The sequence below is a fragment of the Lutra lutra genome, chromosome 10 (assembly GCF_902655055.1).
Source record: "Lutra lutra chromosome 10, mLutLut1.2, whole genome shotgun sequence".
In the NCBI taxonomy this organism is placed as follows: domain Eukaryota; kingdom Metazoa; phylum Chordata; class Mammalia; order Carnivora; family Mustelidae; genus Lutra; species Lutra lutra.
This window is the reverse complement of record NC_062287.1, coordinates 56,689,037-56,702,942: the sequence shown is the minus strand read 5'-3', so window position 1 is coordinate 56,702,942 and position 13,906 is coordinate 56,689,037. Positions and strand designations below refer to the sequence as shown.

At 41.9% G+C, this 13,906-nt stretch overlaps 1 protein-coding gene across 5 annotated transcripts in view; it reads right to left on the bottom strand.

Annotated features, from left to right (window-relative positions):
* FAM168A (family with sequence similarity 168 member A) overlaps positions 1 to 13,906 on the bottom strand; it is a 243,745-nt gene that overhangs the window by 23,016 nt on the left and 206,823 nt on the right. For 4 of the 5 annotated variants that reach the window (XM_047693717.1, XM_047693716.1, XM_047693719.1 and 1 more), the window contains exon 3: positions 2,917 to 2,997. The exons of the other annotated variant lie outside the window; for it this stretch is intronic. In XM_047693717.1, the coding sequence (XP_047549673.1) occupies positions 2,917 to 2,997 (81 nt within the window). The remainder of the gene's footprint in view (positions 1 to 2,916; positions 2,998 to 13,906) is intronic. 5 annotated transcript variants of the gene reach the window in all.

The window sequence follows — 13,906 nt, the reverse complement described above, 5'->3', positions numbered from 1 at the left end:
CACCTTGACCTCTCTTCTTAAGAACCCTCCCTCTATCCTTGTTCGCCCCTCTCTCAGCAAATCAAAATCATTAGACAAGATCTCTCCACTTTCCACCGGGCAACTTATTTTAAGCACATCCATCTATGACTTTTTCTTTAGTCTGAGAGGGAGAGCTGCCCTCCTGTATGAGGCACCCACTCCACCTGCTCCCCAAAACAAAGAAGAGAATGGAGCTCTGGATTTCTCACCTCATCAAAGCCTCCTTGAAGGCCTGGCTCCTTCTGGTACCCCTCCGCCTGCACCTCTGACTCAACACTTACTTAACCATGCTCATATCTAAAAAAATCCCTCCTTTAATCCCACCTTCCCTTGTTCTCGTTGCCCTCTTAGAAGCCTCTTGTAAGAGCAGGCTCTATCCACTAACTCGGCGTCTTCACTCCCAGCCTCACCATCTCATGGACTGCTTCCACATGTCACGGCAGCCTCCTGACTACACAGACAACCCATCTTCTTTGTTCCTGACCTTAGCTGACCTTCTACTACAACTACTCACCTCATTTTGTTTCAGACCAGGCAGTTTACCAAGCCAATTCACAGATCTCACAGCATTTAGATTTAACTCATTTCCATACTGTGAGAGATAGAAAACCACTGTTTTTTTTTTTAAGACAGAACTTATCAAACTTGATTAAATCTTTGATCAGAGTTAATTTCTACAGATTTTATTGTTTCTTCCTCACAGTATACATTTTTTGGAAATACATATCTTATTGACTAAAAGTGAATATAGAATAAACTAGTAATGCTGAGATGGATTTTTTTAGCCTGTGGGTCACTGCTACCCTCACAAGCTCTGAGGGCAATGACTTTTAGCTTCCTCGAGTTTGAATTACATCCAGTGTCTTCCAGAGTGCCTTGGACATCGCAGTCCAAAATAAATGTCTGTGGAATGACACAGCTATGTAAAGCACTTTAGGGGTTAACTACACTTATTTGCATAAAATAGCTCTTGTCTCCCAAAAAAAGACGGGATCCACAGTATGTGTGTACATGTGTGTACAAATGCAAAATGATCCCTACTTCAGAATGAAGTAACTGAGGGGGCACCTGGATGGCTCAGTCATTAAGCATCTGCTTTGGGCTCAGGTCATGATCCCAAGGTCCTGGGATCGAGTCCCGCATCAGGCTCCCTTCTCAGAGAGAAGTCTGCTTCTCACTCTCCCTCTCCCTCTGCTTGTGTTCCCTCTCTCTCTGTCAAATAAACAAAATCTTTAAAAAAAAAAAAAAGAGAGAGAGAGAGAGAGAGACTACTCTGGTGTTTTATTTTTTTATTTTATTTTATTTTGTTTTACTCCGGTGTTTTAAAAAGAATGAAATAACTGAGGTTCAGAGAGGTCAGGTGATTTAAAGTTGCTAATTTAGGAAGTCACAGAACTCAAACCCAAGTCTTCTGACATGGCCCATGTTCTCTCATTTAAATATTCTAGAAGAAAGGGAATGATGGTAGGATGAATGCTACATGGGCACAGAAAGGCATGAGACCCAAGAACCAGAAGATCTGCCAAAGGTTCCAGTCCCTATGCTACTGCTGACTCCCTGGGTAACTTGGACAAAACACTGCTTGTCTCTGGATCTCCCATGTCAAGAGTAGGGGTTGAACTGGAGGATCTCTAACATCTTTTCAAGCTTTTTAACTCTAATCATTACTAAATAAGAAAGTGGGTGTTATTATGGCATTCAAGGCCTTTCCACATCTTGCCCTTGGACATCAGTAGTTCAGATTCCTCTATTTTCTCCAGCCCCACAGTGTGCTTCAACCATTCTCACTACTTCTAGGTTCCTCAGTGTCATGTCCTCACACTGCCATCCCTTTGCCCAGGCTCTACACTGTCCAAAATGCCCAATTCTTCCTTTGTGTGCTTAAAAGAACGACCCCTGCTTCTCCCTCGGGTCTCTACTGCTGGCCCCCCGTGGAGTCTCCTGTACACTTTCAGCCTCAGGCAGACTGTTGTTCTCTCTTCTGCTTCCTCTCCTTACATGTGTTCTCTTCACAATACTCGTCACACGGCTATAAATTTGTTTAAATGCCAACTACCAAATGAACTGTAAGTTATTTTAGGCAAAGACAGTTCTTTTTCTCAATTCTAGTATGGAGGACATTCAACAAATAAATACTTGTTGAGTAAAGGAAGAGAAACTTATATAAAACCATCTATACTTCTGAGGTAAGTAGCACATTCCTCGGAGAGATGAGGTATCTTGTCCAAGGCCTCACAGCTCGTGAGTTATCAGGATTCAAACCCATGACTTTCTAAAGGCAGTATCCATACTTTCTCCCACCCCTTGAATGTTAAAGGACCCGCTAAGTGTGAGGGTTAGTATCAGCAGTTAAGACCTCTGCACTGTTCCTAGCCCAAACTAAAAATAACTTTTCAACATTTTCAAATCTATCTCAATCTCTATCCAAGGAGTGGTGGGGCTTTGTTGCCTCAGCTTGAAAACCAGCTCTTTATCCTCTGGTGGCAAGTCTCTCACTCTCTTCCAATTCCACATCCAGGAAGTCTAGTGAGTGTGTGTTTGCATCTATGTGTGTCTCAATGGCAGCCTTAGGGGAAACTGAAAAAAGAACGGATTTGGACATTGTTTGGGAGAACAGAAAAGGTTCTGTGAGGAGGATGCATGTCTCAGATATGCCAGCAGAGCAGAGATGGGCCAAACTTAAGTCCCAAGGAGAATGGGGGAAATTCTATTCCCACCCCAACCCTGAGTCCAAACTGCCCCAGTTCCCAGAGGGGACTCCCAGGAGAATCAGGCTTGGACAGGCTGAGTCCAGAGCAATTAAGGACAAGGAAAGGCCAGCAGATGGGTTTGTTTTTCCAAACAGAGCCCACCTCCCACCCCAGGCATTACTGCTGGTCTCTACTTTCTCCTTACCTGGAGCATAACTGGGGCTATTGGTGGGGTACAGGCTGGGATTGTAGGCAGGGGCTGCTGCCGGGTAGGCTGTAGGGTAACCTGTGAAGAGACAAAAAAAAAAAAAAAAACCCAGGTGGTTGGGCAAGAAGAAAAGGAAACAGAATCCAAATCCCAGGTTTGGCCTTCAGCCTCTTTGAGGGCCTTTTCAGATAGTATATGCAAATAGCTTTTAGCCTCTATGAGGAAAGTCACCAGTAACACAGTCCCAACATATGCAGATTTTTCTTTCTTTTAATTTTTCTAATTTTTAAAAGCAGTATAAGAATTCTGTCTATATACTCACTGTAAAAAAAAAAAAAAAAAAAAAGGAAACACCATAGAAGTGTATGTGGTAAAAAGTCTAAATTCACTCTCACATTCCCGCTCCACTACTACTTTACTCCCCAGGGGTAGTAACAGTTATCCTTCCAAATAGTTTTCTACACATTTTTTCCTTAAAGATTTTATTTATTTGAGAGACAGAGTGAGTGAGAGAGAGCATGAACAGGTGCAGAGGGAGAGGGAGAAGAAGCAGGCTCCTGGCTGAGCAGGGAGCCCAACATGGGGCTCCATCCCAGGACCCTGAGGTCATCATGACCTGAGCCGAAGGCAGAAACTGAGCCACCCAGGCGCCCTCAACACATTTTTATGCACATATTGTCAGTGGTATTCTGGTAAATATTCAACCAGATCTGGCTTGAGGGGATTGAAGTCAGGCTCTATGTATAGCATTTGCCAAATTCCATGGTATAAATACTCCCACCATGGCCAATTTCAAGCTATCAATGTCAAAAAGAACAGTTGGGAAAAGATGCTCACAACTGGCTCTCTAGCCCACAAGCCAGATCTAGCCTGCCACTGTATATTACATAGAGGGTTTTCTTTTTATTTTTCTTTAAATGCTTAAAGAATTTTTTAAAGTACAATCTACTCCCCAATGCAGGGCTCAAACTCATGACCCCAAGATCAAGAGTCATATGCTCTACAAACTGAGCCAATGGGGAGCCCCATTTTTTTTTTTTAATTTTTATTGGGACAAAATACATATAACATAAAATTTGTGATTTTAACCAAATTAAGTGTATAATTAATTCAGTGGCATTGTGTTCACAATGTTTTACAACTATCCCCACTATCTGTTACTAAGACTTCTTAATCACTCCAAACAAATTCTGTACCCAGTAAGCAGTAACATCCCATTCCCTCTCCCCATCGCTGTTAACCTCTAATCTACTTTCTGTTTCTATAAATTTGTCTATTTTAGGTATTTTATATAAAAGGAATCATACAATCCCTTTTGTGTCTAGCTTCTTTCACATTTGTTTTAAATAGGGGGGAGGGGATTGGGAAGAGGGAGAATTGTATTTTTTTTCCATTTGAATTTTACTTAGTTAACATACAGTGCAATATTGGTTTCTGGAGTAGAATTAAGTGATTATTCACTTACATACAACACCCAGTGCTCATCATAAGTGCCCTCCTTAATACCTTTCACCCATCTAGCTCATCCCCCAACCCACCAACCCTGAGTTTGTTTTCAATCTTTCTTTAAGAGTCTCTTACAGGGGCACCTGGGTGGCTCAGTTGGTTAAGCGTCTGCCTTTGGCTCAGAGTCCTGGGATCAAGTCCTGCATCGGGGGGGAGGGTCCCTGCTCAGTGGGGAGTCTGCTTCTCCCTCTGACTTTCCCCTGTCTCTTGTGCTCTCTCTCAAATAAATAAAATCTTTAAAAAAACCTAAAAATGTCTCTTATGGTTTATTTCCCCCTCTTTCTTCCCTCCCCATCCCATATGTTCATCTATTTTCCTTCTTAAATTCCACCTATGAGTGAGATTACATGGTATTTGTCTTTCTCTGACTTATTTCACTTACCATACTTACACTCTAGCTCCATCCATGTTGTTCCAAATGGCAAGATTTCTTTTTTTTTTTTTGAGAGCTGAGTAATATTCCATTGTGTATATCTATATACCATATCATCTTTATCCATTCATCAGTCGATGGGCTCTCTCCATAGTTTGGCTATTGTTGATAATGCTGCTATAAACATCGGGGTACATGTACCTCTTTGAATCTGTATTTTTTAAATTAATTTATTTGACAGCGTGCATGAGCATGAGCAGGGGAGCTGCAAAGGGAGTGGGAGAAGTTGGCTTCCCATTGAGCAGGGAGACTGACATGGCACGTTCAATCCCAGGAAGACGTGAGCTGAAGGAAGACAACCAACTGAGCTAACCAGGAGTCCCTTGAATCTGTATTTTTGTATCCTTTGGGTAAATACCAAGTAGTGCAGTTACTGGATTATAGGGTAGTTCTATTTTTAAATTTTTCAGAATCCTCCATACTGTTCTCCAGAGTAGCTGCACCAGTTTGCATTCTCACTAACAGTGTAAGAGGGTTCCCCTTTTGAAAGAGAGAATCTTAGGCAGGTTCCACACCCAATACAGAGCCCAACATAGACCTCAACCTCACAACTGTGAATTCATGACCTGAGCTACCCTCCAGAGTCGATCACTTAGACTGAGCCACGGAGGCATCTTCTTTCAGTTTAACATTATAAGCATTTTCCCATATATTCTTCATATTCTTATTCTTCAAAAACATATTCTTCAAGACATTATTTTAAATATCTTTTTAATATTCCATTATGTATATAGATCAGATCATTTAACCATTACTCTGTTTTTAGATGTTTAGGTTGTTTGAAATTTTTCACTATAATAAATACAACTATGAAAACGACCCAAATAAATCTTTGACTACATCTCTGATTATTTTAGGAACAAGTCTAGAAGTGAGATTTCTAGGTCAAAAGATAGTGCTATTTTTAAAACTCATCCATTCAACAAATATTTGAGTAGCGACTCTGTGCCAGACACTGTGAAAACTGTACTTCTGAAGCTTATATTTTTGAAGGGTGGAAGAAGGCAGTGGATTAGTAGTAAACATGAATAAACACAGTCTAAAGTGCTATGGAAAAGAGAAAAGGGCAGGACAGAGGGTATAAGAAGTGCCAGAATTGGAGGGAGGGCACTGCAATACTGAATAGGCTAACCAATATAAGACACACTGAGAAGGAAGATTTTCACAAAGACCTGAAAGAAATAGAATTAACCAAGGAGATGGCTGAAGAAAGAGCATTTCGGGTGAAGGAAACTGCAGAAATCCCCTAAGTGGAAAGCCTATTCGATGTGTCTGAGGAACAGCGAAGAGGCCAGTATGGCTGAAGTAGAACAAATGAGGGGGACAGTAGTCGTAGAGGAAGTCAGGGAGATAAAGGGCTGGTCAGTTCACAGAGGGCCTTATAGTCCTACTGAAAGGACTTCACTTTCATTCTGAGTGAAATGAGAAGCGATCACAGGGGTCTGAGCAGAAGAAGAACATGATCTGACTTTTGTTTGAAAAGGGTCACTCTGATTACTGTGTTGAAAAAAGACTATAGGGGCCCTTAGGTGGCTCAGTCAGTGTCTGCCTTCAGCTCAGGTCGTGATCCTGGGGTCCTGGGATCAAGCCCTACATCGGGCTCCCTGCTCAGTGGGGGCCCTGCTTCTCCCTCTGCCCCTCCCCTGCTCATGTTTGCTCTCATTCTCTCTCAAATAAGTAAATAAAATCTTAAAAAATGAAAAGAAAAGAAAACAGACTATAATGGGGGCAGGGTAGAGAAGTAGAGACCAGTCAGGAGTCCATTGCAAATTCCCGGCAATAGATGATGGGCCTCGGAAAGGGCAAAATCGCAGAAGTGAGAAGTGGCATGTTAGGAGTTTTCACCTACTTTGCCAAACTACTGCCTAGGTAAGACTATCAATTTGTACTTGCACTAGCAGTATGTAAGTGCCTGTCTCACTGCTCCCTACAGCTTTTTAATGTTCATTGGTACTTTGACTGATGATGGAAAGCTGATTTTAAAAGCCAAAGATTAAATCTCTAAATCCCTAAAAGCTTCTTTGGGATTTGTAAATATTGCACTTTAATAATGTGTCTTTGTTAATATGCCTTTCCCTAAATCCTTTCCAACTCCAAAGAAAATTCATCTAACTTTACCCCCCAAGTATGTCCAAGGTGGACAACTTGTCTCTTAATTAGTATTATGGAGGTCTGCCACTTATCAAGAAGAAAGTCAGGGGTTTAATTTGGAAAGCAAAGCAAACCAGTCTCATGGCTGAAATCTATATTCAGCTTCATGTGAGAGACTGTGCAGCCAAGGGTAATTATACCCTTGTTTTGTCATTTCAGATGCCAAATGGCGGGGTGGTGGGGGGGAGGAAATCATAGGATCTTCTTTCAATGTTCCAAGTAGATTTATTTTTCATTCACTTGAATTTGGCAGATGTAAAATGGCAGAATAGAAGGAGATTTATTTGATCCTCCAACCCTCGTCATTTTATAAATGACATCCTCAGGCCAAGAGAAAGGAAAGGGACTCAGAGTTACAGATTGCTGATACTAGAATGCACTCTAAAGGCACTTGGTCCACCCTCACATTTGGGGCTAGAACCTCCCCTGTGACATGCTCATGGGATCCATTCATCCTAGGTCTTATATCTCTATGGATAGTGAACTCCTTCCTTTCTGAGACCCCTACTCTACTGTGAGTCTACTCTGATTGTCTGAAAATGACTTTTCATATCACTAACTCTACCTGTAGCTTCTGCCCTTTAGAACAGAACAGATTTGGGACACCTGGGTGGCTCAGCTGGTTGGACGACTGCTTTCGGCTCAGGTCATGATCCTGGAGTCCCGGGATCAAGTCCCACATCGGGCTCCCAGCTCCACGGGCAGTCTGCTTCTCCCTCTGACCTTCTCCTCGCTCATGCTCTCTCTCACTGCCTCTCTCTCAAATAAATAAATAAAATCTTAAAAAAAAAAAAAAACAACCTCTAAAAAAAAAAGAACAGAACAGATTTAAAGGCACATGCATCCCTAATTACAGAACTTATCACACAATACATTATTGGTATGTTTATATTTCCTGTCCTGCCCCCACTCCCCGAACTGTAAGCTCCCTGAAGACACAGCTATGTCTTATTTGCTTAACACAATAGCTCTTGGTCAGTTCCTCCTTCCTACTCTCTGTCAACACACCATGCCCTCCCCTAACCCTTTCCCTCCCCTCAGCCTGGACAGGAAGCATCTGAGCTTCTCAAACATAAGGTGGTAGTAAATAGTCTTTGTAGCCAGTAGAGAATCTCTTCCCACCCTCCCTAAAAAGGGCATCAAAGGTAAGCTAGGCTTCCTCCCTACAACTTTCCTGGTTTGGTTTTGTTTCCTTGGCCCCAACTGATACTATTAATCTTGTTACTTCTGTTGCTGATGATGCTGGCATCTCTAAAGCTTAGCACAGGTAACAGCAGAAAACAGGTACTCCGTGCAGAGATTACCAGGGTGTGTGTGTGTGGGGGGGGGTGGTTTGTACTCTGGAGATATGAGAGGTTGGTAAACAAGAGAAACAAATCCAACAGGGTCCCTGGCTTTGAGTGAGTCACCAACTAATGAAGGAGAGAGACAAATAAGTGGACAGTTATGTGAAAAGTGCCATGATAAGGGTAGAATGAGCAGAGGAAGGGCCTTCATGAACCAACATCTTTTTAGTGCCTATTGTCTGTCAGGGATTATGCTAGGCACTAGGTATTCCTGGATGTGGATAAGAAAGGGGGAAGAAGGACATTCCAGGCAAAAGCATGATAGGTAACATCTGGGGGCCATCCATAAGTGGCCTGGTTTGCAACCGCCTTGGCTCTAAGGAGCAGAACTCATGAGCTAACCACACCTGAGGGGAAAGGCTGTCTTGCTGGCTTGATCTCATGATTTTTGTCTCCTTATAACCCTGTCTCCCTTTATGGCCCTAACTTACCTTCCTAGTTCTGTCACTATGTCTTGAGTTTCAAACTGCTAGACAGGACTTCTCTCCTAAACTCCTGACTCATCTAGTATCTAACTGCCTACTCAACATGTCCACTTGGGCGTTTGCTAGACTACCAAGGCTATATGGTGAGTGGTTAAGAGTGTGGTCTCTGGAGCTAGATCTAGGCTTAGGTTTGAATCCCAGCAACACCACTAATTATGTGTGTGATCTTGGGTCACTTACCCTCTCTGTGCTTGAGCTTTCCCATCTGTAAAATGGGACTATTACTTACCTAGTAAGTTGGTATAAGTATTAAATTAGTTAAGACCCCAAAGCACTAAGAGCCAGGCAAATAGTTAAGCCTTCAAAAAGTCAGCTATTATTATCATTTCAAACTTATGATATTAAAAACTAAATTTTCACTTTCTGTCCTCCTACTCCCTTCCAAACCTGTTCCTCTGCAGTTTTCTCTATATCAGTAAATGACAACTCTTTCTTCCAGTTCCTCAGGCCAAAAACCTTAGAGTCATCTTGACACTATTCTCTCTCTCCTATCCACGTCAGCAAACCCTTTCAGTTCCACTTCAGAATACTCTCAGAATCTTACTCTCATTGCCTACACACTTTCTTTCCAGATTACTGCACTAGCTTCATCATTGGTCTCCCTGCTTCCACCTTTGATTCTGGCAGTCTATTTCCCTCAGCAGCCAGAGTGATCCTGTTAAAACATTAAATCAGATCATGACACTTTAAGCCCCACAGTAGCTTCCCATGACAATGTGGAAATCCTTTTAATGACCCACCTGGGCCTCAGCCACCTCTTCTAACCCCCTCTCCTACTATCTGCCCCCATGCTGATCTATTCCAGCCACACTGGCCTCCTTGCAGTTCCTCATGTGCCAAGCATTTTTCCCATTTCATCCTTTACCTTTTCTATTCCCTCTTCCTGGAACTCTGTTCAAAGATCACCTTACATTTTTTCTAAAATAGTACTTTCAACTTCCACTAATCGCTATGCTTCTATCCTCTTTTGTTTATCTTCATAGCACTACATCTGACATACTATGTATTTACTTGCTTAGGGTAGACTGTCTGTGTCCCACCACTAGAATGTAAGCTTAGGCCACAGAAGCAGTTGCTAGTTTGTGGCTATTCCCTACTGGAAGTCTCCTCCTAGCACACTCCAAAGACACTGTCTTTGACTCTCAAAACCCAAGGGAGCAGAATGCCTTGCAGATCCTAATCCTCCAAGGCTACCCGGATCTGTGGAAGCTCATCAGGGGTCAAGATACTGAGTTCAAATAATACACCATATACATTTCTTCCATTGCTCATACAAAAAATATTTTTATACCTGTGATTTCATTTGAGCCTCAAACCAACACTAATGTTGGGAAATCTGTCTGGCTTAGTGGAGCATGCAACTCCGGATCTCGGGGTTGTGAGTTCAGACCCCAAGATGGGTGTAAAGATTACTTAAAAATATATTTAAAGGGGCACCTGGGTGGCTCAGTGGGTTAAGCCTCTGCCTTCGGCTCAGGTCGTGATATCAGGGTCCTGGGATCAAGCCCCGCATCGGGCTCTCTGCTCAGCAGGGAGCCTGCCTCCACCTCTCTCTCTGCCTGCCTCTGTGCCTACTTGTGATCTCTCTCTCTCTGTCAAATAAATAGAATAAAAAATCTTAAAATAAAAAAAAAAATCTTAAAATATATATATATGTATTAAAGAAAACCAAAGCACTAATGTTATTTTCCCCATTTTATAGTTAAGGAAACAGAGATTTGGAAAGGTGAAGTGTCTTTTTTACTAAGATTTTTCAGCAATCAGCAGTGGAACTGGAAAGAGAATCCTGAAAGCAATGCCTTTTCCACACCTGTCAAATAACTATGAGTTGGTCCTTGGAAGGAAGTCTGCCCCTTCAATACTTACATTCTTTGAAGATCAAGAGAGAAGAAAATAAATGGACACAAATGAGCTTTTCTACTTTGTATCCCAAAAGCTATGATAGTGGTCAGGTTTCCTGGGATTCTGATGTATACATTTTAATTGCTTTATAGCTATCAATACAATCTAATCCTTTCTTGTCACTAGGACTGAAGATTACATTTCTTTATTAATATGGAAATTAGAAATACTTTTTAAGAGAAATCAGAGGACTATGTCTGAAATGACTTGATCCTTATAGGAAGTAAGAAAGCAAGAGTATCAAAAGGCTAGAAGATGAACTCCCTGGCTTAGGAAGACAAAGAGGATTACTGCTTTGTGAGTAGGGAGAGACACTTATGCAAAGAAGACATTTTAGGTCTGCAGCTCAAGATGAAAGAGAAAAAAAAAAGTGTCCTTCCCCACGCCCCCAAGGCCAGGGTGACCAAAACCCAAACAAGCAAAATAAAAAAAAACAAATAAAACAAAGAAGAAGACCAAAGGAAGAATATAATTTTGAACCTGTAGTATGTTCTAAGCACTTTGTCAGGCCTTCTTTAATTTAATCTTCACACTAATTCCATGAAAAATCTTAGTAGTCCCATTTTAGAGATAAGGATACTAAAACTTAGACTTATATTAATAGCTTGTAAATAAAGAGCGGAGATAGAACCCAGGCCTGCTGAATGAGACAAGGCAATTCCTACAACTTCCCTATTTCTCCTCAAAATATGATTCCACTCAACATAAACCTCTGGATCTGGCTGCCATGCCCCTGACCCCGCCTCTCCATGTTTCAGCTTCATAATCTGGGAAAACAGAAAATTACTCTTGAGAGTCAATTTGGTCAGATGGTTCAGTTACCCAAACAAACAAACAAACAAATAAGGTATTATTCCCACTCAGCATACTAAAAGAGAACAAGCTCATGTTATTGAAAAGCATCAGGGAGGCACTAAATCACAGAGTTAGAAGAGGTGATTAAGTCCAATTTGCCACCCAGTACAGGAATATCCTTTATAATGGCCCACAAAGCTAGCCACACAGCCTCTGCCAGCACACCCTTCTAATGATGGTATGCTCAGAACCTCTTCAGGCAGTCAAAACTCCTGCTGGACAGCTCTGGAAGTTAAGAAATCCTCACTCTGTCCAAAAAATCTGCTTCATAAGGTATCTAACCTTGGAAAGTTTCCCAGCTACTGGTCCCAGTTCTACCCTCATAGACCAGGTCTATTCCTTGTGACCTCAGGCAATCCTCTAGATAGATGAAGACATCAGTTATTCTTCCTGCCTTTCTCTTGTCCAAATCCAAACAGACGTAAAAATCCTTTAATTCCTTCTTCATTCTGGTTGTCCACCTTTAAGCCAGACTTCAATTTATAAATCCCCTTCCTTTAAAGCAATTCAATTTTCTTCTTGTCTTGTTCACTCTTCTGCTGATGGGTTATCCCAAGTTTAAAAAAAAAAAAAAACTGTCATAACAAGATTCTGGTGATGGGTGGTCAGTGAAGGCCAAAGTGAGTTAATCCATATTTCTTCATCATTATGCATCAGCACAGTTAACATCTAGCAAATGCTTACTCTATGCTAACCAGAGATGTAAGGTTCTTTACATAGGAATTTAAAGTCTAATAGGGAAATAATACAGATTACTTATATCAACCTATAGATAATATATATGACATATAATCAGAGAATGCTGCGATGTTATCAGAATGTTGAACGCTGAGGAGTGAGTGAAGAACAGGTCTGGGAAAGCTGGGAATGGTTTTTCAAAAGAAGAAACGTTTTAACTGGCCTTGAACAATGAGTGGGAGGAGTTTGTCAGAGGTGTGGAGGAGTGGAGACAAAGAAATATATATTCCTTTCAGGCATGACAGCATGAAAGCGTATGCCATAATAGGGAAATGGCAAGTAGTTCAGTATGGTTGGAATTTATAGTGTGTAGGGAAAAGCAAGAAGAAATGAAGATAAAAAGGTAGACTGAGAACAGATTGTGAAATAATTTGAATGCCAGGCTAAGGGATGGAATTTATCACTCAGTAATAGGAATCCATTGGAGGAATTTAAACTGGGAATTTCAGATTTGTGTTTTACCTACTCAAGCAGCAATTGTACACAGGGGTTCAGAGTAGGTGAGATCAGAGGAGGGACCAGACAGGAAGTTACTGCAAGATCCCAAAGGCAAAGCTAAAACAGTAACAATGGGATAAAGAGGAGAGGGGGAACAACAAAGATGTTTAGGAGACGGAGCCTACAAAACATCATCCTGATAGCAAACCTCACTTTTATTGCTGTGAGCTGAAAGCCTATGAAGCAAGATGGGAAACGTTCTAACCGCAGGTTTTACAGGCTTTTTGTTGCTTCTTTTCTTTAATAGGCATAAGGGAAAAAAATAAATTAAATGGACTCTTGAATCTGTTGGCTCCAGAAAACAGCCTGAATCTGAATTTCTTCCTAGCTGAGAGGCCTACCTGCTGAGCGTGCTCTCCTGGTGAGACTGCAAGTCAGTCTAGGCAGATAGTCATTCCGCAGTGCTAGCTCTGCACGTGCCCACCGGACTTGAATATGGGGTAGCCTGAACACTGGATTTAAGGCCCACCCACCCAGGTTCCCACTAGTGAGCCCCCATGAAATTGTAAGGGTGTAAGTAAGGTACTGCTCTTCCCAGTTTGGGCAAGACAACCCCTCTGAGGTAACAAAAAAGGGGGACGATCGTGATCAATTGTGCTATGACTTGTGTTGCAAGTTCTTCAGGGAGAACTTACCTACAGTTAAAAAGTCAGCAACCTGCATGGGTCATTCATCCTGGCTGAGCTCTAGAAGAGGAAGGCTGCTAAAGCCAGAGAAGGCTTAACTTGGTGTGTCTTTAGTGCAAAAAACACTATCATCTTCAACAACAACAAAATCAGTTACGTTAAAGCTAATAATAAAACTGCTCCTGGGGGAAGGAGCAAGATGGTGGAGGAGCAGGAGACCTAAATATCATCAGGTCCCAACAGTTCAGCTAGACGGGTATCAAACCATCCTGAACACCTACAAACTCAACAAGAGAGAGAAGAGAAGAAGAGCAGCAATTCTAGGAACAGAAAATCAACCACTTTCCGGAAGGTAGGACGTGCAGAGAGGTGAATCCGAGGCAACATTCCAGAAGACAGAGTGTGGGGGGAGGGGCAGGCTCCCAGCAAGTGATAGAGCAACAGAGC